This window comes from Seriola dumerili, unplaced genomic scaffold (genome assembly GCF_002260705.1).
Source record: "Seriola dumerili isolate Sdu_G_001 unplaced genomic scaffold, Sdu_1.0 BDQW01000024.1, whole genome shotgun sequence".
Classification (NCBI taxonomy): domain Eukaryota; kingdom Metazoa; phylum Chordata; class Actinopteri; order Carangiformes; family Carangidae; genus Seriola; species Seriola dumerili.
The window spans coordinates 1,242,290-1,269,622 of NW_019174279.1; the positions used below are offsets into that span (position 1 = coordinate 1,242,290).

The following is a 27,333-nucleotide window of genomic DNA, read 5'->3' on the forward strand; positions in this document are numbered from 1 at the left end:
CTCTTTCTCTCTCTCTCTCTCTACAGATGAGGTATCAGCTTGCAGAAGAAAAAAAAAAGTCGCCGCTACTCTCCTGTGCGCGAGGCTCCTCCAGCGGTATTTACTCCTCCAGGGTCCATCCAGAGTCTGTGCCACACCAAGTATTTATGGAGTTATGACCCCTTCCCTCACCTTACTCCTCTGTGATGAAAAAACACGTAGGTACGCCCATAATCGTCGAGGGATAACCCGGAGTTTCCAAGTGGATGAAATGTGTTGAACTGTGTCAAAAATGAGAGACAGAGACCAGCTCTCGACTTATGCCCCGGCTCGCATTTTTCTTTTTTTTTTCTTTCTTTTTTTTTTTTTCTTTTTTTTTGAACCCTGAGAGAGTGGAGCCTACTGGGGACTAGTTGCCCTCTGAGTCCATCCCACACTCAACTTTTGTTATTGCATCCACCTCTAGCGGCCGCAATAAAATTTCAGCCCGTGTCCCATGATGAATGTGGCGGCTTTGGAGTGTAAAAGGAGACACTTGAAATCCGAGAGCCCCGTCTTAACGAGTGAAAGACTAATGACAGAGCCTTTTAATCACCTCAACTTATTGAAGTCCGCGTGCTTATTGGAGAGGGCTCAGCTGCGTTCAGCGACAACAACAAGGATCCTGTGTTTGTAATGCTGCACAAGGCTCGAACACGATCCACTGGGGTGCTGTAAAATATATTTTATTAAATACAATAACAAACATGTGGGCCTGCTTGCAATGTGCTGTACAGTACAATCCCAACGGAGAAGGGTGGAGATAAAAACACCACAAAGATTGATAAGGATAATGTAAAATCAGTATGAGGAACCACATTCCCGTTGCATGTCTCTACATCCTCCAATGATTTCCATATTTATAATTAGGCTACATAAACTCCCCACAGAGCAAAAACTTACTTTGAGTATATAAAAGTTCATTCAAGGCAAATAGCCTTTATGCAGAAAGCTCCATTCTCAGAGGAGCATGAAGTAAACAGTGTGTTGAAGTGTACTGGGATAATTAAAAACATAAATAATCAGAGGTTTCCATGTGATGGGTGGCTGCTGTCCAAAGTGAAAAAAAAAAAAAAAAAAATGAAGCTCGTACTTAGGTAAAGTAACTCCTAGACATCCTGAGTATTACCACATAGCGCCATCTAGTGTACAAACCCATTACCGAAGTCTCTCTCTCTCTCTTGCTCTCTCTCTCTCTCTCTCTCACACACACACACACACACACGCCGCCCACAGAAACTTTCTGCACTTGTATCCAAGTTTCCTAATGCGGTGTCCTTAGTTGAAGACCCAGGTGATGATCTCTCTCCCTCTCTCTCTTTTCTTTTTGTTCCACAGCCATCACACTTCATCCTTTTTTGATGCTGCAGTCAAAATGGAAAACATCTCACACCACACACCACACCCCAAAATTTCCAGGAGAGAGAGAGAGAGAGATGATATTGATGATGTGATGATGTCCTGAAATAAACTTGAAACTTAAAACCCAAAGCAGAGGACAAACTGAGTTCACAAATCATTAAGATGTTTTAATTCTAGTAAAAAAAAAAAAAAAAACCCAAAAAAAGAAAGAAAAAAAGATTGAAAGTTTCATACAAAAGTCACCTAAACACAAAATAAAATTACAAATGATGCTTAAGACATGTCACTGCTGAAATACACAGCTATGACTCTTTCATAAATAACAATAAAATACCTGCTACAGTAATGAAAGGTAAGCGTCTGGAACATAGATGACAAAATTTCAAACTAAAATGTCAGCATGTTCTTAGATGGCGAAACTTTAAACATTTTTCTTCTAAATTGGAATAAAATGACACGTGAATGAACTGGTATTGTATGTAATGGGGAGTGGGGGGTATTAATTTATCTTGGATGATACACTGTTGTAAAAGGTTTTCATAAAGAGTTAAGTGCTTAACAGTCAAACTGGATGTTTTAGGAACACAGGCTTACAGCAGCTCATAATCAGCTACAGGAAATCAAACTCACAGTTTTGTGCTGAAACATGCCAATTCCTGACATAATTTATGGTGAAATCACTGAAGATGGAATGTATGGATTATAGAAGTTGTGTTTTTTTTTATGTTAGATTTAGCACCCACTCAATGTGCTGTGAAAATTTAGACAGCAACATGCAACAAAGCAACACCAAACGGCAATACGGGAAAATGTACCAGCTGTACTGTCCAGAGGGAGACCCAGACATAGATGTAGTACATGAGCTCAAGGTGATCGGACTAGAGGTATTAAACGGAGCCAATTTCTAATTCTCTTAACGCCATTAAAACCTCAAAGCATGTTCAAAGACATCTGAATAATAATACAGAATACCAATGGAGAAAATGTGAAAGGATCTAGTTCTGTTGACTGTCTGAGATCACATACAAGGTGTTAGAAGAGGTCCGTTTTGTTTCCACGACAGAGACAACTGTAAAGATGAGATCTTCCTGAGAATGGCTGTTTGTTCCACATCAGCTCTAGACTGGTGCCTGCAGTGGCGCTGCATTACATCAATAGTTTGGCCCTTTGCTGTAAGGATCCCTCCTCATCATGCTACCATAGCACATGGATGGATCACACACCCCAGGCTGGCCAGGGATGCCAGGATTACCACTTTTACCCTCTGCTCCGTTTACACCAGGCTGGCCAGGCTTACCTGGAGGACCTGGTTTACTGTACCCCTGGGGACCCATTGGACCTGAGGAGATAAAAGTACTAAGCCATCAGTTCAAAGGAATGGTACATAAAAGGTGACATTAAATATCAGAACCTCATCAAACTAGCTTCCACATGGTTTTCACTAAATAAACTGAATGATAAATTAGTATAATATCATAATAATTAATAATTAGCCACTTTATTTACCTGGAGGCCCAGGTGGCCCTTGGTCTCCAGTCATGGTTCGACCAGGACTCCCCTTCTCACCCTGGAAACCTGGTTCTCCTGCAAACACAAATGTCCTTGTTAGAGCAATCCAACAAAATACTTTTAATAACACACTGTTGACTTGACGCTGGCTTTACCTTTGAGCCCGTTCACACCAGGGTGCCCTGGTCGACCAGGGTGGCCTGGCTGTCCCCTGGAGCCACTAAGTCCAGGAAGACCCCTTAGTCCCTGGGACCCAGCTGGACCCGGAGGGCCGGGAGATCCAGTCCGGCTGTGGCACCTGGTGCAGCTACTCTGCTGGTTGCTCAGCAACAATAAAGGCAGCTCAGCTAGGATGATTGACAATGACAAGATTTCAGATATGTTGTGAAAACACAGAGAAACATATCATTCAACATATCAGTCAGTCTGTGATGATACTCACTCTGAAGAATGTCTCTGCAAATTTGCCGAATGTGATTGTCTGACATTTCACTTGCCTGTAAATAAAGGATCAGATCACATGGTTCTCCAGTCAATGTCTATGCAATTATTTCAGTCAATCTCAGACGTGACATCATGATAAAAACAAAATATTATCGACAGTAACACTGTTAACACAATGTGTATCACACGTACAGATCTTCCTTCAGGTCCAGGTGGACCAGGTAGACCAGAGTCCCCCTGCAGCCCTCGGGGGCCAGGTGGGCCTGACTGACCAGGCTGTCCAGGCCGTCCCGCTTGACCCTCTTGACCTCTTTGCCCCGGATCCCCTGCTGTCCCTTTCTGGCAAAAATACAAGCCCAGTGTTAGCAATAGTATGATAATTCAGGTTAAATGGATGTGCAGTAATTAATGTATTCAGCTTAACATACCTCTCCTTTTAGTCCTGTTGAACCAGTGGAACCCTGTCAATCAAAGTCACAAGAAGTCATTAAAAACCACAACAGAAAGCACAGAGAAACAATCCTAAAATATGTTATTTTAAATGAAAAATCTGCATTTATATCTTTATCTGAATGCACAATGACAGGTATTCATGGTGACTGTAGGATAATGTTGAAATAATGGAAATATTAGGCACAAATATTGTAAAATGTGTAATAAGTCAGAATTATGACTGCTGAGTTATGACCAGCTAAAGTCATCATGCTGCTGTAGCACCACCTATGGACTAAACAGCATCAGATCTCTGCAGGATCACTTTGAAACGGGACCGCGTTACACACCGTGTTCAAGAATGATGGGAATTTATGACAGATAGGCCTCTAAGAACTTGGCAGCACATTGTAGGAATGGATGGAGCATCAAACACAAATGATCTAACACTAATTTTAGTGAAGACTGCACAAAATTCATAGAACTTATCAAAAAATGTTTGCATTTAGAATGGAAAATAATAATATAGGTCACAGAAAGAGTGTGTGGCTTTTATGGGTAAAGCAGATATGTACTGGACTGAGGGATCCAGGAAAACAAGAATTTTGCAAAATTTCATAGCTTGGGAGTTTCAAGTGAAAATTTTTTTTTTAAAGTGCTTTATAAATTGCCACATGGTGGCACTATCGTCTCTCAAGACCTTTAGAAATTATTTCTTCCTTGGCCCATGACTTACTTTTCCAATAAATTCCATTTAAATCTGTTGACCAGTTTTTAGGTATTCTGCTATTCATCAGACAAATAGACAGATAACATCCCTGGTGAAGGCAATGAATATATTGTATAATGAATACATTGCCCAAGTTCAGTTGAATCTCATTAATGCACTCAGTACTTTGGACCATGACACACCAATTTTCATAAACTAGAAACTTGCACATCATTATAAATAAAGCAAAAATATTTGAACAAAAATAAATATGTTAGTCATTTTTTCTTTTTGCATCCAAATTGGTTTTGTGCGTGCGTCATACGACGTCATCATACAACATCAAAACAAACTCACATGATTCCCTGGCCGACCAGGCTCTCCTTTTTCTCCTCTCAATCCCTGGTGAGAAAATAATTCGAGTACAGTCACAAAAGCACATGAAATCAGTGTTTCACACATCAGTCTATACTGCTTGTGCAGCATATAGTGCTGTACTGAAGATTCAAATATCCGTTCATGACTGTAGATGTATTTTTATAGAAGTATTTATGGGTGTTAATGTGGTTTAAATGTAGCACATTAACACCCATTAGATTTGATTACATAAATATGATTGCACTTCCTTGTTGCATTCCAGAGTTGATTTTCTTTTCATGACATGAAATTGATCCAGTGTGGTGTAATGGAGAAAAACCATGATGGAAGTCACAGCAAATAACCAGCTGTACTTCCAAAAAGACAAAATATAGCTGACACATGACAGTTTTCCGAACCCAGTACATGATAATTCAGGCTTTATTTCCACTGGAATAAAATGATTTCTATACTAAATGAATTAAAGACAATATATTCCTCCACTAATAGGGGTTCACCATTACAGACGGCATTGACTACAAGCTCACAAAAAAATGATTCGATTTGAAGCTCCAGTGGTGACGATTTCTTTAGGAACCAAGTCTATTTTAATCCAAGTGACACTCATATTTATTTAAAGCTGAGGATGTGTTCTCTCAACCTCTAAATATTAGTTATTATTTTAGATTAGCGGCACAGAGGTCAATAGGATCATTCCACCATCTGCTTGTGTGACCAATTAAGGGTTGATGGCAGGGTAATAACTTACCATCTCTCCGCTTTCACCTGGATTTCCCCTTTGTCCCTGGTAAGAAATAAAGACATGGCTTATACTTTTATAGATGTTTTGCAGCAGGAAAACCGCCACAAGTTCCACATGATTTATAGAAAACTATAGTGCCAGAATACATCCTTCTACTTTATATCACAGTAAAGACTTCTGGCTTATTTAAACATACTTTGTTAATGTGCGAAAATAACATGTGGCTATGAAATTGCTTAGAAAAACTACAAGAGTTATTGCCTAAAAAAATATTGTGATGTTAGCTGGTTGCTGATTTGAGAGCTGACAACTGGCATTTCAGGCAAACGAACATTTATGATTAAATATCAGTGGAAATACTGCAAGTTTCCTGTTTGACCAGACTGGGTTAACCCTGACAGGCAAACAATTAGTATTATAAATCACATATCACAGTATAAAATATCACAGTATAAATACCTTGGTGCCCTTCATGCCTGGCATGCCCGGGTGCCCCGGCTGACCTGCGCTCCCTGGTTCCCCTGCACTCCCCTTTAAAAGCATTAATGTAAACACCAATCATTAAAAACAAGAACAATCTTTATGTTTATACTGTTACATGACATAAAAACCAAAAATATTTTTTGTTACATTGTAGATAAATACATGTTTATTCACTCACACTTTTATTGATTCAACACAGTATTTGAAGTCAGAGATAAATCCACCTGGTTCATATTAGATTCTTTAAACGGAAACATACCGCAGGCCCTGGTGTTCCTCGTGTACCTGGACTTCCACTTTCACCCTTATTCCCCTTGATTGAGAAATAAAACATGTCTCATGTTACAGAAAACATACAGTGAAATAACATCCAAACGACATCAAATCACTGACCGCAGTGCAGTTGGTATTTTCACTTTCTTATCATAATTCATTTTCCTTGATGGGTGCAGTAACTTAAGCATACCTTCATGAGGTTTTGGGATATGGCAGTTTGATGTTTAATTGTGTCTAGTCGAATGCTTTCTTTTCCAGTTGAACAGGCCTCAGTAATTGCAGTCTGAAGCTCAGCCATAAAATCAAAGTTTTGCCTGCCTGTCCATAAACTAGGTTTTCACTTGTGTGCCATTTACCAATACACATTGGCTTGTTAAAGGCAGATCAGCTAATGAAAAGTGATTAGGAGACAGAACGTCCAGACCAGACAAGCCCAGACTGCTTACATTTCCACTAAAATTCCACTGACGAAAGCAGTACGATCGGATCATCGCTTAATTTAGCACTGCCGGTGTGGCCAAGAGGTCGTTACTTGTTCTAAAGTGTATTTTAGAAAAACAGTGACCAAACAAAACATGTAATGCTGCTGACCCAAGCAGCTTTCTATGTATTTCAAGAAGGCTGCAAAGATTTAATCTTACCCAAACTAATGACATTATGCACTGCAGCGTATAGGCTGGACGACATAAGGCTTGGCAGGTTGACTGTACTACACTCTGCTTAGAGTCAACTTAAATCATAACATGGCTTGGCCTGCAGTTTGTTGATCTGCAGTGTTGAATTTTCTAGGTCACAGTTTGAGCCAGTGCGCTCACAGCCCCGGGGATGTAGGGATAAATTCACATTGTATTTAGTGAACAGTTTATCCTTTTTAAAGACTGTATTAAATCTTTTTGATGTCTGCTGGTAAGATGAAAGTCTGTCATTATTTTTGCTCTCTTCATTGTAGCTTTGCATCACTAACAATACAGCAGTCTGAAGAGGNGAATTTTCTAGGTCACAGTTTGAGCCAGTGCGCTCACAGCCCCGGGGATGTAGGGATAAATTCACATTGTATTTAGTGAACAGTTTATCCTTTTTAAAGACTGTATTAAATCTTTTTGATGTCTGCTGGTAAGATGAAAGTCTGTCATTATTTTTGCTCTCTTCATTGTAGCTTTGCATCACTAACAATACAGCAGTCTGAAGAGGCTCAAAGGGAATTTTCTAACAGGCAAAAATTATTACCTTGGGTCCAATTTGTCCTTTTGAACCAGGTGCACCAGGTAAACCCATCTCACCCTGCAGGAGAGTGAAGAAACTCCTCACATTCAATATTAACACATCGATGTGCACTGAACTTGTGCATAAACAGTCAGCTGTTAACTTACAGGCGATCCAGTCGATCCTGTGAAGCCCCTTGGTCCAGGCGCACCAACTTCCCCCTTAAATGAGAATCATGTCAGCTGAATGTTACCACAAACAACGAGTAAAATAAATCACTGATCAGTGTCTTTTGCACATCTGTTTGGCAACTTGTTTACCTTTTGTCCATCCAGGCCCGCAGTTCCCGGTAATCCAGGTAAACCCTGACAGCATGGAAACACATTATAATCTAATGCACATCAGTATATTTAAGAATACCAAAGAAAAAAAAAAAAAAAAAAAAAAAAAAAAAAAAACGGCAACATTACATGGAATTGTTTGTAATGTCACTTTTTGTCTATTCAGTTCTTAGTAATGTTCCTAATTTTTCTTGAGTAATGTTTCTAAACTGGTACTAAACACACGTTCCAGTTTACTTCCTTTCACAGTTCTGAAATAATTACTTCATTGTGTCAATAACGACTGTAGCCAGTTGCTCAATAAAAGCAACCATTTGAGCTGGTCCCGTTGCACCAGGAAATGTCTGCCAAAATCGTACACTCCCCAGTTATATTTTGTAAATATAATCACTCCAATAAAAAAAAGAATATTTCAATTCATTTCCCAGACTAAACTGCAGCGCTCTCTGCACGAGTGGAGCACTGTCTAAAGTTTAATCGACGTGTAAACTGTAGGATCCTTGGATGAACCATATGTGTTGCAAGTGGGCTGTGCACGTGTTTTGTTTGCTGATAGATGCAATAAGACAAAACATAGTTTGCTGTTTAAATTGCACTTGGGGAAAAAGTAAAACAGCAGATACTAATTTATAAATAAATTTAATACATTGAAAGTTTATTCGGTTCAACATACGCAGCAAAAGTGCCTTGGAAAGCCTCTTTAGTTTTTTGTTTTAGTTATTTTCTTCTGAGATAAACGCTTGCAGATGCTTAGTGGTTGCCTCACACAAAAGTTTGAGAAACACATGTGCATAGTGAATGGATTAGACAGGCAGGCAGAGAGACAGAAATATAGATAGAGCCACCCAGACGCTCACACTCAACCTATAGGTGAAGAAATCCCCCGTATTGGGGCCCACACTCGAGTGCTAACTTCATCTTGTTTTAACTTGAGGAAGTACAGTACTAATCCTGTCTCCCTGGATACATCGCTAACTCTATTGTTCTGGTGGGGAAAAATGGCCTACAGCCTTGTGGAGCAACTGACTCATCTTTTGTAGACCCATCTCAAACTTTTGGACGACACTTATAATCATGATCAGTGGGGTGGCTGCCCAGTTGAAACACTTTCTTCCTAAAACAGATTTGCCAGAGCGCCACAGCATTCCCTCGATGAGTTACTTTCACTGCCTTAGATTATAGGCCGAGCCTGCTTGTTACATAACAGGGTTATCCTGGGATGAACTACAGGGGAAATACCCCTAATTTACTGCCTGTGAGGGGTGCTCTCTGTACTGCTGACAATATGTTAACACACAGTCTTGCTATGGTAAAAAACATTATGCATCTATTTCACAATTTTGTTAGATTATTACATGTCAGCTACAATTTATTGCATTTGTCTATGACAAATTCTGTGAACCATGATATAAAGGACCACACACATAAAGTTCCACTTTTCTTGTTTTAAAACGCCTCAGTGAAAAGTATAAACCTTAACGCAATATGACAGTCTATTTCAAATTGTATTCATGCACAATTTGCATCACATTTTGCATCAAATCCTTAATTGCTAGGAGTCCAAGTGGTAAAATGTAAGACAACACTAAGGGCACTAGCAACCTAGAAAACACTGAACAAGTACACTGAGTAATATCTGTGTTTACGACTCACAGGATGGCCTTCCCTTCCATCGGTGCCAGGAATGCCGCTGGCCCCCGCTTCTCCCTTAATATGGTAGAGAAACAAATATATTATTAATACATTCAATTTTCATTCAGATTTCTAGTTGTGAGCCCTTGATTTGACACATTAACATCATTTTACATGTCATGTTGGATTTATTAAAAAAGACATCGATGAACACCCTTGATGTTTGCTAAAATTGTCAAATAGAGCTTGTAAAAAAAGACAAAGGGGACACCAGCACTGAATGACTCAATTTCCATGGTTGCCAAACATCAACAGCACAATTTTTGGGAACAGTTAAGTCTTTTAAGACTGTGCACATTCAGCCAATCCCGTGCTTCTATTATTTTCCTAATCCCTGAATGAGCTTTGTGATGTAACTACACATTGCTGTCAAAACACCAGACCTTTTGACCAGGTCCCCCCGGAAATCCATCCTTTCCATCTCTGCCAGGTGGGCCCTGAAATCAGAGAAAAGGATGTTACACAGAATCAGCACAAAAGCTCTGGATGTGATTATGAATTATTTTATACATACAGATTTTCCTTGATAACCAGGAGGCCCAGGAGGTCCCAAACTTCCTTTTTCCCCCTGAAAACATCATGCCATCCATGTTAAAGTTGTTCTTTTTTCTTGTGTTATTGTTCAGAGACAGTGACTGTTGTTTTAGCCTTTAGGATTGTCTGCACCCTTACCACTTGGCCAGTTTTCCCTGGTAACCCTGTAGTTCCTGGGGATCCTGTAGAGCCCTGAGAAAAGCAACAAGATTCAAATGATGATGACGTGCCACTCATGTTTCTAATAGATGTAGTAAGCGAAAAAATTCCAGGTCAGGTCAGGAGGTTCAAGTTGCACAGTGTGGGACGACAGCACATCATAGACCCGTTGTAAAGCCCACATGGTCACACATATGCAGTCAGTGTTTGACATTAGTCAGTAGCGGTTTTTCTGGGAGAGACAATGAATTAAACAACTTTTTGGACTGAAGCTTAAGCGAGTGACGTGTTTCACTGCGTCATTCTGGCATTTAAAAAACTGCACTGGTTGACCTAGAACTAAATGTTAAGTGTTTGTTGGACATTGCCAAAACTTAAGGGAATGATGCATCACTGTATTTTCAGTATCTTCCGAATAAAAAAAAATCCTGAGTTTTGGAACAAGGTTGGACATTAAATCATTTGTTTTTTTCCAATTTTACATTCCAGCATTCAAATGTATGCTAATCAGCTGACGGGGGGATAAATCATTGTTCAGCATACAACCAAATGACGTGTTTATTGCTGGCTGCAGAATCTCACATCATTTTTATTGTGGCCTCATTTGCAAAAATAGTCTGTATATAAAAAGACATTGTAGTCATCGGTATCAAAACATATTAAAAAATCAGTCCATCTGTGGCCGTCACGGCAGATCTGATTGCCAAAACAAACTAACCGTGGTGAGGGGACTCAGAGGCTCAGGGTGCGACTGAGTGGCAGCGCTGCAGCCGGGGCAGTAAAGACACAAACATGGAAGGCAAATGGTAGGGCTTTGTGCTTCATTTGTCTTCACGCTGCAGTGAGTTTCACTGTTTTGCTGGACTGTGCTGCAAATGCTAAGGTACTCCAGTTTGTGTAACAACATGGATCATAAAACGTGGATAGGGTGCTAGCATAAGTAGTGTACGCAGTGACTGGTGTGTTCTTACATCCCAGGTGTGCAGGAAAGATGGGATAAGAACCTTTCTCAGGCATGTTCCCTCCCCAAGCTGAGCTCTGAGGTTTCCAATTGGAAACATTGATTTCTGTCAAAATGAATACCGACAATGTATCTACAGTGTTAACTAGAAGGGCACTGAGTGTGAGCAGACGTCTGCCATAGTCAATATCAACATATGACAACATACACCAGACTTCAGAGAGAAAAATTCAAATTCGTAGTAAATGATGCGGATCTTCCCCAAAGTTTTATGGGTTCTTCCCTGGCCCACGCCCCATCCCTCCACCAAGTTCAGTTGCAATCGGTTCAGTGATTTCTGCGTCATCTTGCTGACAAATAAACAGACACGGGTGAAAACGTAACCTCCTTGGCAGAGGTAGTAAACTACAAAGATCAATTGCACGGACTGGATGCCCACATAATTAGCTGTAAGATGTTCCTTCAAAGGTGATGAATGACTGTGGTCATGAGCAAGTATCACAGACTGTGAATACACAAACATAGCTAGTTCTTTTGGCGAAGTGCCTTAACAGTCCTTCTTCCTCTTGTGATCTTGAATTATGTACTTCTGACTTAATTTAGTAAAGATCTCATGTTTCCATTCTCTAGAGCCTGTGCCAGGAAAATGAGGCTACACCCTTTGGTGGTCTTTACAATATGGGACCAATTTGGGATGTTGTAGTTTGTAAGTTTGTATCCAAAGAAAATCTTACACTCAACTAGATGAGGATTCCCTCTAACTTTAAAAGAAGTGGCTTCCTGCTCATCAAATACATCTTGGTCTTCTGAGATTGTTTTTTTGTTGCATTGAGGCTCTTTATCTTTCCGGGAGTGCAAAAACCTTTTGACCCAGACAAATTCAGTTTCCTAGACTCCTTGGCGAAGAAAAACTTAAAGCAGAAGTTTCTGTACTGTTTCATATATATTCCATATATTGTCAGACACATAAAGCGCCGTTTTATTGATGCGTTTCCTGCTCTTAGTCAAGTTGTTTTTGGATCAGATGTGTTGGTTTAATGTCAGTGACACGTGTGTTTAGTTTTAAGTTATTTTTGAGGCTTTTTTTCTTGCTTGTTTACGTGGATTCAATGAGATTACAGTGATTTTTTTTTACTTTGAATTCAAATTGACTACATTTGACTAGTGGTGTCAGAAAATAGCTACCTTTTTATCTACAGTACTGTGAATATTTTACCTATTCACTGAAGCAAATTCAACCAGGGCTTTTCCAAACTTGCCCTGTAGCCGATTTTGGCAGCCGTCCTTTTTTGCCATGTAAGTGATGGAAAATCACTTTCATTGCCCCATCTAGACGCTCATCTCATCATTCATGCCTCAGACCATTACACTAATTAGATGTCTAATTATGGGATTTTAAAAGAGCTCTTTGATAGACCAGTAAAATCCATGGTCCTTTTATGTGTTAATTGTAAGTGGAAATGGGGAAAAAAAATACAGTAAATCCACCTGATCTTTAGAAATGCAGTCCCCCATTGTGGTCTCTCTCTCTTTGTGTTTTTGTATAGCCAAAACCCAAAGAATATGACTGAATCAAAGACAGTTATGAGGACAGTCCAAACACTAATAAAAACCTAAATTGATACATCCTGGACCTGAGAGTGAAACTCTAATAATGGGACAGATGGTACAGAAGGATTCGCTCCAGGTGCGGACACGTGTCTGCAGCCAGCTGAGACTATTTTCAAAATGACATTAACTGCTTGAATTGCTCTGCACTGCAGCCAACTGGCAGGGGGTCGTCCTGTGGTCGCACTGATTACAAGGTAGGATGATATGACAGGGGTGATGCAATCTGGGGAGGATGCATTACTTCACTGTACCTTGAAATAATGAGGCATTATTGTGTGTAATGTTGCTCAGATGAACGTCAGTGCGATCAGAGCAACAGAAAAGTTCTAGAGAGACTCAATCCTCTTTTGTTTGGATTGGTTCTGATGCATTTCAGCTCACAGGCAGTTCGTCCCTGTGGCTCGTGTTAGTATACATATCATGACAGCTGCTGGTAACACACAGCACCAACTGCTTGTGTGTTTCCACCGCTGTGTGACTGGACAGTTATGCAGCTGAGGCACCACTTACTGTGGGCTACTTCAGATTCAGTGCATTGATTTCTTACCATCTTGATACTTTGGCTTTGTTTGGCTGTCATCTAGACCTGAGCTCTCAGGTTTTCATCTGGTAAAAGAAGACTAAAATACATTTTACTTGGATCTGTTGATGCATACAGTATATCTTCTCCCAAACAATATAAGGGAATATTGGAGCAGGTGATGTGCACTGCAGCCAGGTCGGTCTCACTGGATTACAGTGTTTTATTTCTAACTGATTGGCCTGCAGTTCAGGACATACAGTCCTCTCTGTGGGATCTGTTTTGTTAGACTCTCCAGGATCTTATGTTGCCTTGATTTACATTATCGATTCACATGACACTAACATTGATTCATCTCTTCCTGGCATCTCCGCTTCAGATCGTACTGCAATTGGGAGGCGAAGGAGCAAAGACTAGATGCAAGTGAGGGGAAAAACACAAGGCAACAAGGGAAAAGAGAGACACCTGTGGTTCCCTATAAAAGTAGCAAAGAAAGTCAGAGTGTTTGAGCTTACTGAGGAAAAGGGCAGAACAAAAGTCAGGAAATATGAACACGTTTAAGAAGTCTCTGACGGCCCTCATGCTCTCTCTGCACAGCGCTCTCGTCCCACAGTATAGAGGTTGTATTTTTGACTCTCCCAACGGATCTGGCTTTATACTCATAACATATGGTTTCTTTCTGATTGATGCAACAATGTTCAAATGGTTCAAGTTGATGTGTCTAGCAGGGATTTCCTGTTAATCCTACATTTGATCTCATAAAAAAGAAGATATACCCTGACAATTCAGTGTGTGTTTTGTACTTTTTAACGGCCGCATTCTTTCAGCTTTGATCAGTCAATACAATCTATTGCCTGACTTAAACAACATCCCCTAGAGGATATTCTGGAAAAAAAAAAGCATCTAAAGCAGGATCATCGTAACAATGGTGAAGAGGCACATTTGAGTAATGAATATCACCACCTTCTCTCCTGGTTGTCCATGCGGTCCTGGTAATCCAGGCATTCCCCTCTCCCCCTGAAAGTACAGGTATTGTATCACAAAATTGGTTTTAAGTTGTCACAAATTAGAACTACAGAATGACGATGAAACACATTGTGCCACGAATGTGTTTTTCACGTTCCTACCGAAACACCGGGCCTCCCTTGCTCCCCTTTGTACCCGTCTGGCCCACGCAGCCCCTGGCAGAGGAAACAAAAGAAACCAGCTTTAAATTTTCTATTCTGGATGCTGAATTTAATAATACTGAATAAGTGACATTTTCTTCACCTCTACTCCTGGTGGACCCGGCAACCCTGGACTCCCTCTAATGCCAGGGATACCCTTAAATTGGACCAAAACAGGATGGGAGAAACAAACACTTGGTTAAACATTTGAATCCAGCTGTGTGCATGTTCTCTGAGTGAGTCTGGGCTTCGGGGCAGATTCTTTCTCTTCGTTTTTGATCAAGCTATAGAACATGTGGTTCACTTTTGGTTGGTTTTCATCACACAAAATCACCACTGTGCTGCCACTATTGCTATAATCAGACATGTTTTTTTTATTTACCCGTTGGAAAAATAAGCAAATAGGCATATTCACCGCTGTGTTTGAGCATTCTGATGCAGTCCTGACCACATAGAATTAACAAGCAGAAATTGTCATGACCTAATGGCTACATTAACTCAAATGGGTCGCTGTGGATGCTGCTGCGACAGTGCTGTTGGCAGTTATGTACTGTATGTTTGTATATTGAACTATGTAGTACTCACAGGCTTACCATCAGCACCAGTAGGTCCAGGCTGACCGGGGTTGCCCGTGTTTCCTTGTTCTCCCTATAGAAAGAGCAATGAGGTAACTTAATCACATGTAACTAAAACAACTTTTCACTCAAAGCAGCATGAATTAATCAATTTAATGCATCTCTGGTAACAGCGTGTTTTCTCAAGCGTAGAGTGTTGATTTATTTTATCTATAAACCATCTCATGTAAGATGCTCTCGGGCACTCTGTGGGGTTATAAGGAACATCTGCGAGCCAGCAATGGCCCCAGCATTTTGGATCTATTAGTAAATGTAGTAAAAGCATAGCATTGACCTTATAAACACAAACACGCCTGAAACCACGTAGGTTTTATTTACTTATTAACAAAGAGTTTTGTTGCTAAGGTTATATCTCTCTGAGGTCCTTGTGTAAAGGCTTTTATGACCGGGGCTGCTATTATTTGGTTGATGCCCTGTGATCAATAAAGACGGAGATGCAGGGTTTATTCCTTAGTTTGGTAATTTTCCATTCTAGCCGGTGTTTATCTTGAGCAGTGGTCTGGTTTGTTTCCAGTGAGCAGTACAGTACAACAAGATCTTACAAGACTAATTGTGAGTCACTCGCAATGGAAAGCCTCAATTTGCCTAAGTGGAGAAAAGAGGCTATTTGGTGCATGCACAATTGGTAAAACTGTACATTTTCATCAGGTAATTGTTTATTTAAGAGATGAAAGTTCTGAAACCTCCCACACAGCGCTGTTTCTGGCATGAAGGAAGTCTGCGTTTACAGGCTGTAATGACAGTTGGATTTGACCTATCGGTAAAGTGCAACCTCATGTGCTCATCACATAATTATCTGACACAGGGAGCAGGATTTAGACATCGCTGGGGAATTCAGCACAGTTTTCCTCATAGCTAAGCTGTAAGAAAGAGAGAGTGTGTGCTCTGTCTCCCAAAACAGAAGCCATTTGGTCTCTTTGTCATTCCCGAGTTTACACACGAACCGACACTGTTAAAGATTAAGCAATTTTTCTCTTGTTCAATCTCGACAGACCACCACTGTCTAAAGTAAATATTTAACCAGTTGTCTGAACACTGGGGTGTGCTGAAGCAGGAACAAGATCTACTGTCTAATATCCATGTGTTGTGTGATGTGGGTTTCAGTGTGGCAATATTTTCTTATTCGATATATGAAAGAACAACATGACACAAGACAAATAAGGAGAGGAAAGAGATCAGCCGACCTTCATTCCTGGAAGTCCAGGGGGTCCAGGAGGACAAACACATGGTTCTTGGGTGGGTTCAGTGTAATCAGGACTGTTGGAGCACTGTAATGAACAAGCATAACTGGGCATTGTGTACAATTTTCATTATTTTCATTACTGATTAATTATTTTCTTGATTAATCGATTAAAAAAGCCCATTACAATTTTCTAAAACCTGATTTCATGCCTCAAAATGTCTTATTTTATCAAACCAGTATTTCAAAACTCAGAGATATCCAACTTAAAATGATAGAAAAACAGAAGTAAACAGCAAATCACACATTTTTAGGAGTTGTAATGAGAAAAACAGGACATTTTTATACTCATATATATAACCTGCTTCACTCACTTGTATTTGAATATGAGCAATGAATCTTTTTCAAATGTTGTGAGTCTTTGCCAGAAGTTGGAGCCTCCATTCAAACGGAAATTGATAACTGAACTTGGAGATTCCATTACAAATAAACCATTGAAAAGCACACAAAGAGAGGAGAGAAGCAGCGGTGCTTGGCGAGCTTTTGTCATTTTAGGCTTCTCATCTTGTCTCTTTTGATATTTTTATCCAACAGCTTCACATTAAAAACAGTAATTTGGCACCGGATTTGTGGTTAGAGCAATTTCCAGGCCAACACAACAATGGGCCACTGCTTCACAAACACATTTATTGCCAGCAGACAGAGAAAAAAACACTGAGTGAAGTGTGTTTGAAGCTTAGCCAATGCGGTCCTCCCTCCTCAACAAATTATTTTATGCATAAACAGATGTGGCTTAAAAACGAATATGCTGAGTTTACACCTTCATCACACAATGATACAGCACACTGTACTAGTGAAATATAAAGCAAGAAAGCTTCATTTCATGCCCTGCAGTATGAGGTGTGGAGGGAACTGATGATGAAAGGACTGGCTGCACCAGTGCAGCGTGTTTCAGAGCAGAAACAGATGTAGCTGGATAAGGTGTGAAGTAGGTGAGAATAAGTCATCTTTGTTGCTTTTGGACTGAAAAAAAAAAGAGCCTAGCAGACATTTGTACTTACAACTCCAGGTATTTCACACGCAGTCTCTCGGTTATTCTGCTCGGGGTCACAGTAGATACGGAGTTTCTGAATTTCAAACTAAAGAAAATTTAAAAAAAGAAGAAGAACAAGAAGAAGAACAAGAACATCTCGTGAAACACACAACCCCCAGTGGAGACTCGAAACAAGCTAACAAAACAAACAAATTGTAATATGGGGTAATTTTGCNATCTTTTTTTCTTTTTGGCTGAAAAAAAAAAAGAGCCTAGCAGACATTTGTACTTACAACTCCAGGTATTTCACACGCAGTCTCTCGGTTATTCTGCTCGGGGTCACAGTAGATACGGAGTTTCTGAATTTCAAACTAAAGAAAATTTAAAAAAAGAAGAAGAACAAGAAGAAGAACAAGAACATCTCGTGAAACACACAACCCCCAGTGGAGACTCGAAACAAGCTAACAAAACAAACAAATTGTAATATGGGGTAATTTTGCAACATTTAGTTGAGTTTTATCAGTGTTTCGCCACTAATGAATTGAAATTGCTATTGTAAGTGCCCTCACTGGGCATTGAGCAGCTACATGTTGCCAGACCTCCCTCAGTGGTTGGACGTGTTCTGCGCAATCATCCAATACTTGGTATTTTTTGATGTTGGTGGTAAAATGGTGTCAGAACATCGAGCATTTCACTTCGGTTACCACGTGAGCAGAAGAGATGACTATCACATATGATTTTTATTATTTCCAGCCGCATGAAAACATTAGTGCGACTGCATGATTGTCATTCTAAAAGGATATAGTTTGTGTCTTGTTTTAAACATGATAACAATGTCTGGTTTGGTCTGATGGTTCACACTAATGTAGTGTTGTTTAATATTGCCTTGTGGTCTAATCACAGTGTACTTTTAAGGGTCCAGTTACAAAAAAATCTGTTTCCAGTTACAAATGTGTTTGTCTTACATAAGTACATTCACTTTGCAGGTCAGTACACACAATAACATTCACTGCCAAACTGTGTTCATGTTGATACTCACAGCCATAATGGTGTGTCAACATACTGGCTGACACAGGAGATGTAACAGTCATGAATGAATTATATTCTTTATTTCCTTCTTTTCAAACAAAGGATTTTCTGCACAGACCCTCTCCGCCACTAGATGAACCAAGGCTTTCATTCTTTGATTTTAATTTATTTTTACATGTATTTCATTCACCGTCATCAATGCCACAAATGCAACGATGCCAAAGCTCCCTAATTGCTTGCACATGTGTCTGAGGTGTTTTAAAGGGTCAATTTGTGCTATTGTTTCATTGTTTCATAATATATCATGCTGACAATTAGAGTTAAAAGGATGTATTGTGCAGAACTTTAACATAACTGTACCATCACATAACTGTTATATTATGTTTGCAGGGATGTATTTATTTCAATGTTTGAAGTTCACACTATACAGCCTTCTGCAGAGCAAATTGCACCACAGCACAATAATGATTTATTACAAATACAGCATTTTTGGCGCAAATTATGCCAAATGAGACAAATAAAACAAAGATTAATAAGCCCTTGTGGAAAAAAAGGGCTCTTTTTTTGCCAAGGATTTATTATCCACGGAGTTTAGCATGTCTCTGAGGAGGCAGCAATAAACCGTGCAATGCTGTGTGATGCTTTTTAAATCATATATCAGCTACTCATTAAACCTCCTTCTATAGTCAAGTTGACGCACTGCTGGGTTACTTCTCTGGGGACCAAACAACATGCAGTTTATGATTATGCTGATAAACTTACTGGCACTGTTGTTTCCTTTTTCACATATTTTCCAATTTGGGTTTTTCCATTGATGAAAATGCCAACAGGGGGGTCCAAGGATAGGGTTTCTATTTCCAGGTCATCGACATAAAGAGTAACATCCTCCTCCGTGACCAGCAGCCGCAGCTGGTGCCATTTCTCGTCAAACAGCTTATGTAGTCATTGGGAAACAATAGGAAATGGTAGTCATTATTACAATGGTACACCCTGGAAATGTTCCGAAAAAAATAAACAATAAAACAGAAAACATTGAAAGGAAAAGGGTGTGTACGATTAGGGTGTACTGGTTACATAACAAGCGTTATGTGTGGCTGATAGAAAATGCCTAAACCTTGGAGGTGCGCTGATTTTAAACTGTTTCTGCCAGGGTTGTATAAAATAATTAACAGAACAGGCTGTTTTACCCCAATGAGGGTGAGCTTGACTGCAGAAATGTACTTCACATTAATTACCTGTGTCATATAGTATGAGTGTGTTTTCACTTGGATAAGTTACGAGCATTCATGCTGAGAATCGATCAGACTGTTAAAGATGTATTCCAGCAATTAAATATTGACTCACAAGAGACACGTTCAAATAAGGATTGTCAAAATCCAAGCAGTAGAAGGCGAAGATATCTATAACTTTTAATTTCTAGTAGGAGTTAAGCTCCAGAAATCTTGGATCCTACATTTCCCATAATGCATCTTGGTAGTGTCTTTTGATTTGACTCGCAATTTTGTAACACAGACTTTCCCGAGCCCAAGCAGAGAAAATCCTGATGACATCATCAGGGTGATTTTTGTTGTTGACAGAGCCACATTATACATATGTTTTCGCACACAGTCTGTGTAGTCACACCTGCAATGCGTAAACTATCTTCGTGTGCAAAATAAACTTCTCCTTTAAAAGTATTTTAAAAGTGAAAGTGCACGGGGCCGTGTTACCCTGGCTGTCTGCTGTGAGAATGTAACCGTTTGCGTTCCACTCGGCGCTTCACTGGTTGTGGTGAACATGACGGTGTTGTCCATCCCATTTAGAGTCACCGCCATCTGCGGTTTCCCATCACGCGTCTGTACTCTCCACAGGTCCCACTCTTCAATCGCTACAGAGCCTTTATACCTCAATGTGGCCACGAAAACGTACGATGGAGGCAGGCCATCGGGGAACAGGGTGCTGAATGAACAAATAAAAAAAAATTAAATTTAAAAATGGAAGTCAACTTTCCATACACTGACGATGATGATGAAGGAAATATAAAAGCAAGATGGTTACCGTGTAGTTGCACTCAAGTCATCACGAGACGTCACTTCGTAGGCCCTCGAGCCGTAATATGCCCCTTGTGTCTTCCTTGCTTTTTTGGCCAAGTTTAAATGTAACAGAATATCAAAACCCTTCTCATCACGGGAATCGACAGAAATTCTTGCCGGGCAAACAGTCTCTGCAAGAGAAAACAGGGAAACAGACAAACATAGTGACAAAAGGAATAACACACATAATGGAAAGAAGGATAGGAGGCAGAATGACAAATGGAGTCGTCTGAGCTGAATAGATGCCACTGATACTGTCATGAAAGTGATATTTGATACCCGAGCTGAAAAACACTTTCAGCTGCAGACACTGACCATCAGTTACTTACCTTCGCACAGTTTCTGTCGTATGACCTGTATGATCTTGGAAATAGCTTTGTAGTCCTCGACAGAGAAGACGTAAGTTGAAAATGGCCTGTTCGCAATGTCCCTCAACTCGGCCTCTTCTGTCTCTGACCCAACACCAATTGCAAACAGAATTACTCCTTTTTTCCTTGCTGCCTCTGCTGCTTTCAAAACCTCATCTTGAGACTTCCCATCTGTGAGGACAACAGCAATTCTGGAAATGCCTTGTGGGCCACGCTCAGAGAGGCCAAACAGTTTGTCTGTAGCAAACTTAATGGCTGTGCCTGTCCTTGTGTTTCCCCCCATGTACTCAATGGACTCCATCGCTTTGATGAGGTCTTTGTTAGAGGAGTACTTCCCCAGAGGTATTTCTAAAACAGGGTCATCGCTGTACTGGACGACTCCAACCTGGGTAAACTTCTGTCCAATGTTGAAGCTTGTCGTTATGTTGACAAGCCATCGCTTCACTAATTCAAAATTGACGTCTTCAACACTCCATGAGCCATCTAGAATAAAGACCAAATCACAAGGTGCGGTCCTACAACCTGAAGCAGACAGGAAATAAACAATTAGCAGTGTCTAATAATGGTTTCAGTAAATCACATCTAGTTTGACGGAATACATTAAAATAAAATGCATTTACGGTACATGAAATCACCTTTGCCATTTGTATGCATTTGACAGTTTTTAATGTATGGACAACAAGCATAACAAAGTGTGAGAAAATGAAGACAGAAGCACTCTTACTTCTTATGTCTTCATCTTGAGCTGCACTAAACAAATGGAGAAGCATGAAGCACAGGCATCTTAAGACACAATGCATGGATGTCGCTTTGTAACCCATTATGCAGCAGTACCAAGTTCCAATTGTGCACCTAAGGGGAAAGGGAAAAACATGCTTTGTATTGCAGGGAAAAAGAAAAAGGACAATGCAAGCATTGTGACACATGGTCCCGGAGTTATTTTTGCATTGACAGAAGTTAATGTCCCAGACTAGTGTTTTTCCATTACTGAGATGTTTGATTGCCATTTGTTTTGGCTCCTAACCTCACCATAGACTTAAAGCTCAAAACCCTATCACACAAAACTACCCCACTACCTGCAATTTCACACATAAGTGATTCAAAAAAAAAAAAAAGGTTTTGTGATACCTTGAGTTACATGACAAAGATATTAGCTATGTTGCCAGGCTCTGCATTATATGAATTAAATCAAACAATAAATGATTCAAGCGTTGTATACACATGCAAATTAGCAGCTTTTGTGCATTGAGCTCATGTTGTCTCTCTGGATGATGCACCAATGGTCAAGTCCAACTGAGTGTTAGATGAAGGTGATTTCACTAAGCTTTGTAAGAATATGCATGACTCAAGCATGACAGCAGGAATCCGTGCACACATCCACACAGTAAGCATTGTTATGACTCATTCTCGTACATGTTCTATATGAATTTTTAGTGTTACTAATTACTTTTGGCTTAGGTTTTCTGACTCAGCAGTTCATGTCCTGGTGTCCTGGGAAATGGCGGCTAAATGTCAAAATAATGGAGAAAGATACAAAACAATAAATCTAAGAAAGAACAAAATTGTTTAAGTACTTACAGGTATAAAATATACATATACTTTCTTAAAACTGTATTATTTGTTTTGTTTGTTTTTTTGGCCACTTGGGGGCAGTGCAACGACACTGACACATTATCGCCTCGCAAAGTTAATACGGCAAATGTGTTAGCAAACAGTTGCTTATTTAAACATCCAGCCGACTAAACTGTTATCCAAATGAGTGCTTGTGTTCTGATTAGGAGTACAATATACTAGCTTACAGTAATGAGTACATGTAGCTAGTCATTTGGAGTCCTATTACTGTCCGCTTAACAAATGTTATTCCAATATTCACTATCTTTTTAGATCTGTTTTTGCTCTGTACCCATGCCTGAGACGAATATTTGGCTCTTAGGTCACACCATGTTCAACAGGTAATCACTAACTTTGTCTATCTGCAGCCAAAACTATGAGGTGAAAGACGGTAAAAAGCTCTGTAGAGCTGAGGCAACCTCCAGGGTTGGATCATCATTGACATTACGTGACATTACACATAGTTCTTTGATTAACTTTATGTATAAAAACAACTTTGAATTCTAAGTTAAATGCTATTTATTTGTGGGGACCTCTGGTTTTGACACTTTTCCAAAGTAGGCATCAGGCACCCTTAATGTGTAATCACATGATACACCAATACATGATTCATACTGTTTTCCTTATTGTACTAAACCACAAGAGGAAACCATACAGGGCACCATTCAATTTGAGGACCATTAAAGAGACAGTACTACTCAGTGGCCACCTAACCTGAATATGGTTACATGTCACTGCGGCTCTCAAGTGCAAATCCCATTAGCCCATGTTTGCTTTTCCCTATATTCACTTCCTACCTCCAACTGCTTCCACAGACACTGCCATACACAAATCCCTAATTCACTTTCTAACCACTAAATTATACTCAAAACTCATGCATCCGTCCTCCATGCTGCACACTCTATCTTTCCAATCTGGCTACACAGCCTCCGCCGCCTCAGTACACCTAAGCATTTTCCTTTCAAGCCTCATCTACCACATCCTCACATGGCACTGTCAGCTTTACTAAATAAACAAGTCACTGAACCTCTGACCACAACTACCCTTAAAACAGTGCTCACTGTTTCCTGTGGGATTATCAGCTGTTTCCTCAAATCTGCTGCCATTTGTCACTCCCTGCCCACCCTTGGCCCAGAAGCAATACGCCTGCCCAGAAAAGCTTCACTCCTACACTTTTCCTCCCACATGGATAAAACCAATTGTAATACCTTCCTTCTCATCAGCACATGAAGTAATTTTAACCAGTTTACTGACACATGCTGCTGAAGTACTTCCAGTTGTTATGTCACCAGGTGTGTCATTCTTGGAGTAAGATTATTTTACACCCTAGCAAAATGTTTCAAAACACTAGCTTGTCTGAACATATTGGAAACTGATATTTAGGGAAGATGTTAGCTGCTAAACAGTTTGTACATGTGATTAATCCCTTTTGGTTTGCTGCCATTTTTCACCCAATTCATCAACAGAGACAGTTCTGCTGAAACAGCAATGCTTGTGCTCATGTTTTACCCTAGAACCATTATGTTTTTTTTGTTTTTTTTACCTGACTAATTGACTCAATCTGTAATGATTTCGCTGTACTCAGCCCTGAGGCTCCCCACTCTACACCTGCGTAACAACATCTGTGCTGTATGGTTGACTGTTGAAATGCCTCACCTACACTGAAGAGATTCAATACAAAGATTTCCAAACACAGGAGCTAATATGGCAATATCATATCAGAACATCTGATCTATCCTGAAGTTCTCACGCCCAAATGACACACAGGTAATTTGTCAAGGCACTTAAAAATAAGGCATGTGGGTACTTTCCTGATCTGGCACTCGATCAGTAAAAAAAAAAAAAAAGAAATCATTTGCTTTTTCAAAATGTAGCTGCTGAAACACCTTGATTGCAGTTAAAGGAAACTACCATTGGCTGTCGCTATGAGACAAAATGCCACCTCCTCGCTCCACTGACAACACCACAGGCCTTGTTTATCCAACTCTGATATATATCTCAACACTGTTTTATAATATTTTGCTGCGGAAGTTGGTGAAGATATCCATGTTGTGCCTTGGTGGACTTTGGTGGTACTCTGACTTTTCATCTAGCGCCATCATGAGGTCAAAATTTAAATTTGTCCAAGGACTGAATGATTTAAACACAAATGTTAGCATGCTAATAAGCCAAGCTATGGGGGCAATCGTGGTAAAAGAAAAAAAAAAAATTATACCAGCTCATAATGAGCATTGTCAGCATGTTAGCATTTCACTCAAAGCAGCCCCACAGAGCCGCTATCAAGTCTTGTTCACACAAACGCAGGAGGGTCATTTACCAAATCTGTTCTTTTCCAGTCTGTTTTTGAAATTTTAAAATATCCACTAACTCAGAAATGGCAAACAAATCCCACTCGGATTTGAACGCATCAATGCATGTGACAAAATGCAGAGTTTGTCCTTTAACATCAATTAATGTCATGTACAAAACAATAGCATGTTACAAAACATGCTAATTACTGCATTTCGCAAGTTTATCTCAGTAACAGCTGAACACTAACATCATTCCTTGTTCTGCAAAACAACATGTAGCATTACGGTGGAGTATAATGATGGTTGCGGTCATGCTCATGGAGTCAGAGATGAAGAGGGACATCAAGAACCAGGGAAGGCAATGAAAAGATTGAGTCTTATTTGCATTTGCAGCTAGAGAGTTGCACGTCAGCAGACATCTGATCGCATGTTGTTTCTGTTGCTGCTCTCTTCAATTATCTTTTACAGTATTTTCCAGCACATGTAAGAAAGAAACTGCTGACATCCTAAAAGGAAGCAGTTGCAAATGAAGACCAGATATGCTGCATACAGTATACGAAACAAGACTTGTGGAAGGAATTTGATAGGAAGGAACTGACCATACACCTTATTCATAGCTGTTTCTGATTGCAGCATGTGAAGGTCAAAAAAACACTGGCCAGGATGTAACCTTTGGCCTCCCGAATGCTTTTATTTCTATGCAGCCAAAGAGGGGGTCACACTCTTTAACATGACTGCATTTTTCCACCGTGTAAACTCGGCGTTGAAGTAACACAGTCGAAGGAGGCGTTAAGCTGGAAGCCGTTTTCCTCCAGAATTTTTCCCCACTAGAGAGCTGGAGGAGGTTGCTGGAAAACCCCCTCATTGGCAGCGTCCAGCCAGAATGACTTTCCCCTCAACTGACTTTCCCCAAACTGAGTATTTCTACACCTCTGCTCGGGCCACATGGAATTCATTTACACCATCAGACAGTGAAATTCCGGCTGTGGATAGTGACCAAACACATGTAGTCGTGATGAAGGGAAGCAGCCTCCATCCAGGAATAAACTCGCAACATTACACGTGCCGTGATATAATGCTCAGAGTTGGAATGCATGCATAATGTAGTAGAATTAACAGGTGCACTCGTGTTGTAGGTTAGTACCAGACCCCAGTGATCTGTGATTTTATTGCACCAGCACAGACACTTGCACACTTGGTTGGTATGTAGAATATTTAACTGTGCAAACTTATTGTGGAAATATCTACAACATGACAGTAATTCTGGGGTTGAGCCTGTTGTTTGTCGCAATACTCTGCAGAGTTAATAAGATTAAACGTTTGAGTCTTTGAGTTTCGTGATAGTTTAGTTCCAGCTGGATGTGCTGTTGAAGAAGCTGCTGAACAAATGAAATCTCACATTTCACCAGATAAGATTTCACTTGTTCAGGGTGGGCGACACTGAGTCATCAAACAGATTTTAATCACGGTGTCAGACCACAGATTTTGTGCTTGAATTATTGAGCCCAGAAGGAAAAAAAATGCAACAGACTTTTCTATTTGTTTTGTACCTGTAGTTTATGTAATGCAACAGCAGGCATTAACTCCACATGAACTGCTAAAGCTATAGTTATCTGTTGTGAATTTGGCAAAAGGAAGTTGTTCCATTCCAGAAACAACAACTGCTGTTCAGCGTGAACAGCAGTTGCCAAGATAGGGGGGGATTTATTGCTGCCAAATTCTTCAAGCAACAAGGGAAAGCCAAGCCCTTCCATAGCAATCTGTTCAACTAATCCACACAGTTAAATAATGTCTTGTAAAATGTTAAATCACAGGGGTATTATTGCTTTTTAGCCAACATGTCCACTTTCAGATGCCTCATATTTTCTTCTCTAGTCACAAAGATTATTGTTCTTCATATGCATGCAATTTTCACATCTTCAAAAACTGCATGAGCACAATGCATGCAAAGTTGTGGTGCGCTATCCAACGTGCAGGAAATATGTAAGAAATATCCATTTACGACATGTGAAATGGCCAGGAAAATTCTTGAGATGATTCCATTCATTCTTTGCATGACAGTAGCACAAACAAGGGACTGATAACTGAGCTTAATGTCTTCAATATGCAACTGCTGCAGCACACAGGGTAGGACACTGAAGAAAATGTTGACACAGTGCTAAACTGCTACTAATCTGCACAGCAAAACACAAGGCACACTGAAAAATAAATTAAATCCACGAAAATCAGCCCCAACAGGTTGACTTTAACAATCAAAAACAGCCTCCTGGAATGTTACACATGAGTTAGCTGTCTGCTAGTTGAAGAAATATGATTGTTGCATCTATATGCATGAACAAAACCTGCAAAATGCAAAACAGCATCTCTAAATTTCAGAAATACAGCATGTTGCCTCGCAAAAATCACCCAAAGTAAGCAAAAAGTTACCGGTAAGCGTCCAAGCCCTTGTGTGAATTCCTGTTAATCCTCTCATTGAGAGCCAGTGATCAATACTGTTCACAGCCCCAGGTTTACAGAAACTGAATATGGGGAGAAGTGCACATGTTTCTCTGCTGAATGAAAGCCTGCCCTTTC

General features: G+C 40.0%; 1 protein-coding gene across 1 annotated transcript; it reads right to left on the minus strand.

Annotated features, from left to right (window-relative positions):
* Window positions 1–1,584: 1,584 nt before the first annotated feature.
* LOC111235035 (collagen alpha-1(XXI) chain-like) lies at window positions 1,585–27,333 on the minus strand. Its single transcript, XM_022763332.1, has 29 exons — window positions 27,187–27,333; window positions 21,582–21,709; window positions 20,819–21,379; window positions 20,455–20,620; window positions 20,127–20,355; window positions 19,180–19,350; window positions 17,682–17,759; window positions 16,360–16,443; window positions 15,126–15,188; window positions 14,644–14,697; window positions 14,502–14,555; window positions 14,338–14,391; window positions 10,262–10,315; window positions 10,104–10,157; window positions 9,973–10,026; window positions 9,551–9,604; window positions 7,877–7,921; window positions 7,724–7,777; window positions 7,581–7,634; window positions 6,337–6,390; window positions 6,054–6,125; window positions 5,601–5,636; window positions 4,832–4,876; window positions 3,762–3,794; window positions 3,526–3,672; window positions 3,332–3,386; window positions 3,045–3,236; window positions 2,887–2,964; window positions 1,585–2,719 (listed from the first exon to the last, which is right to left on the minus strand). Exons 2-29 carry the CDS (start codon window positions 21,676–21,678, stop codon window positions 2,532–2,534), a joined length of 2,880 nt encoding a protein of 959 aa, XP_022619053.1. The 5' UTR covers window positions 21,679–21,709; window positions 27,187–27,333; the 3' UTR covers window positions 1,585–2,531.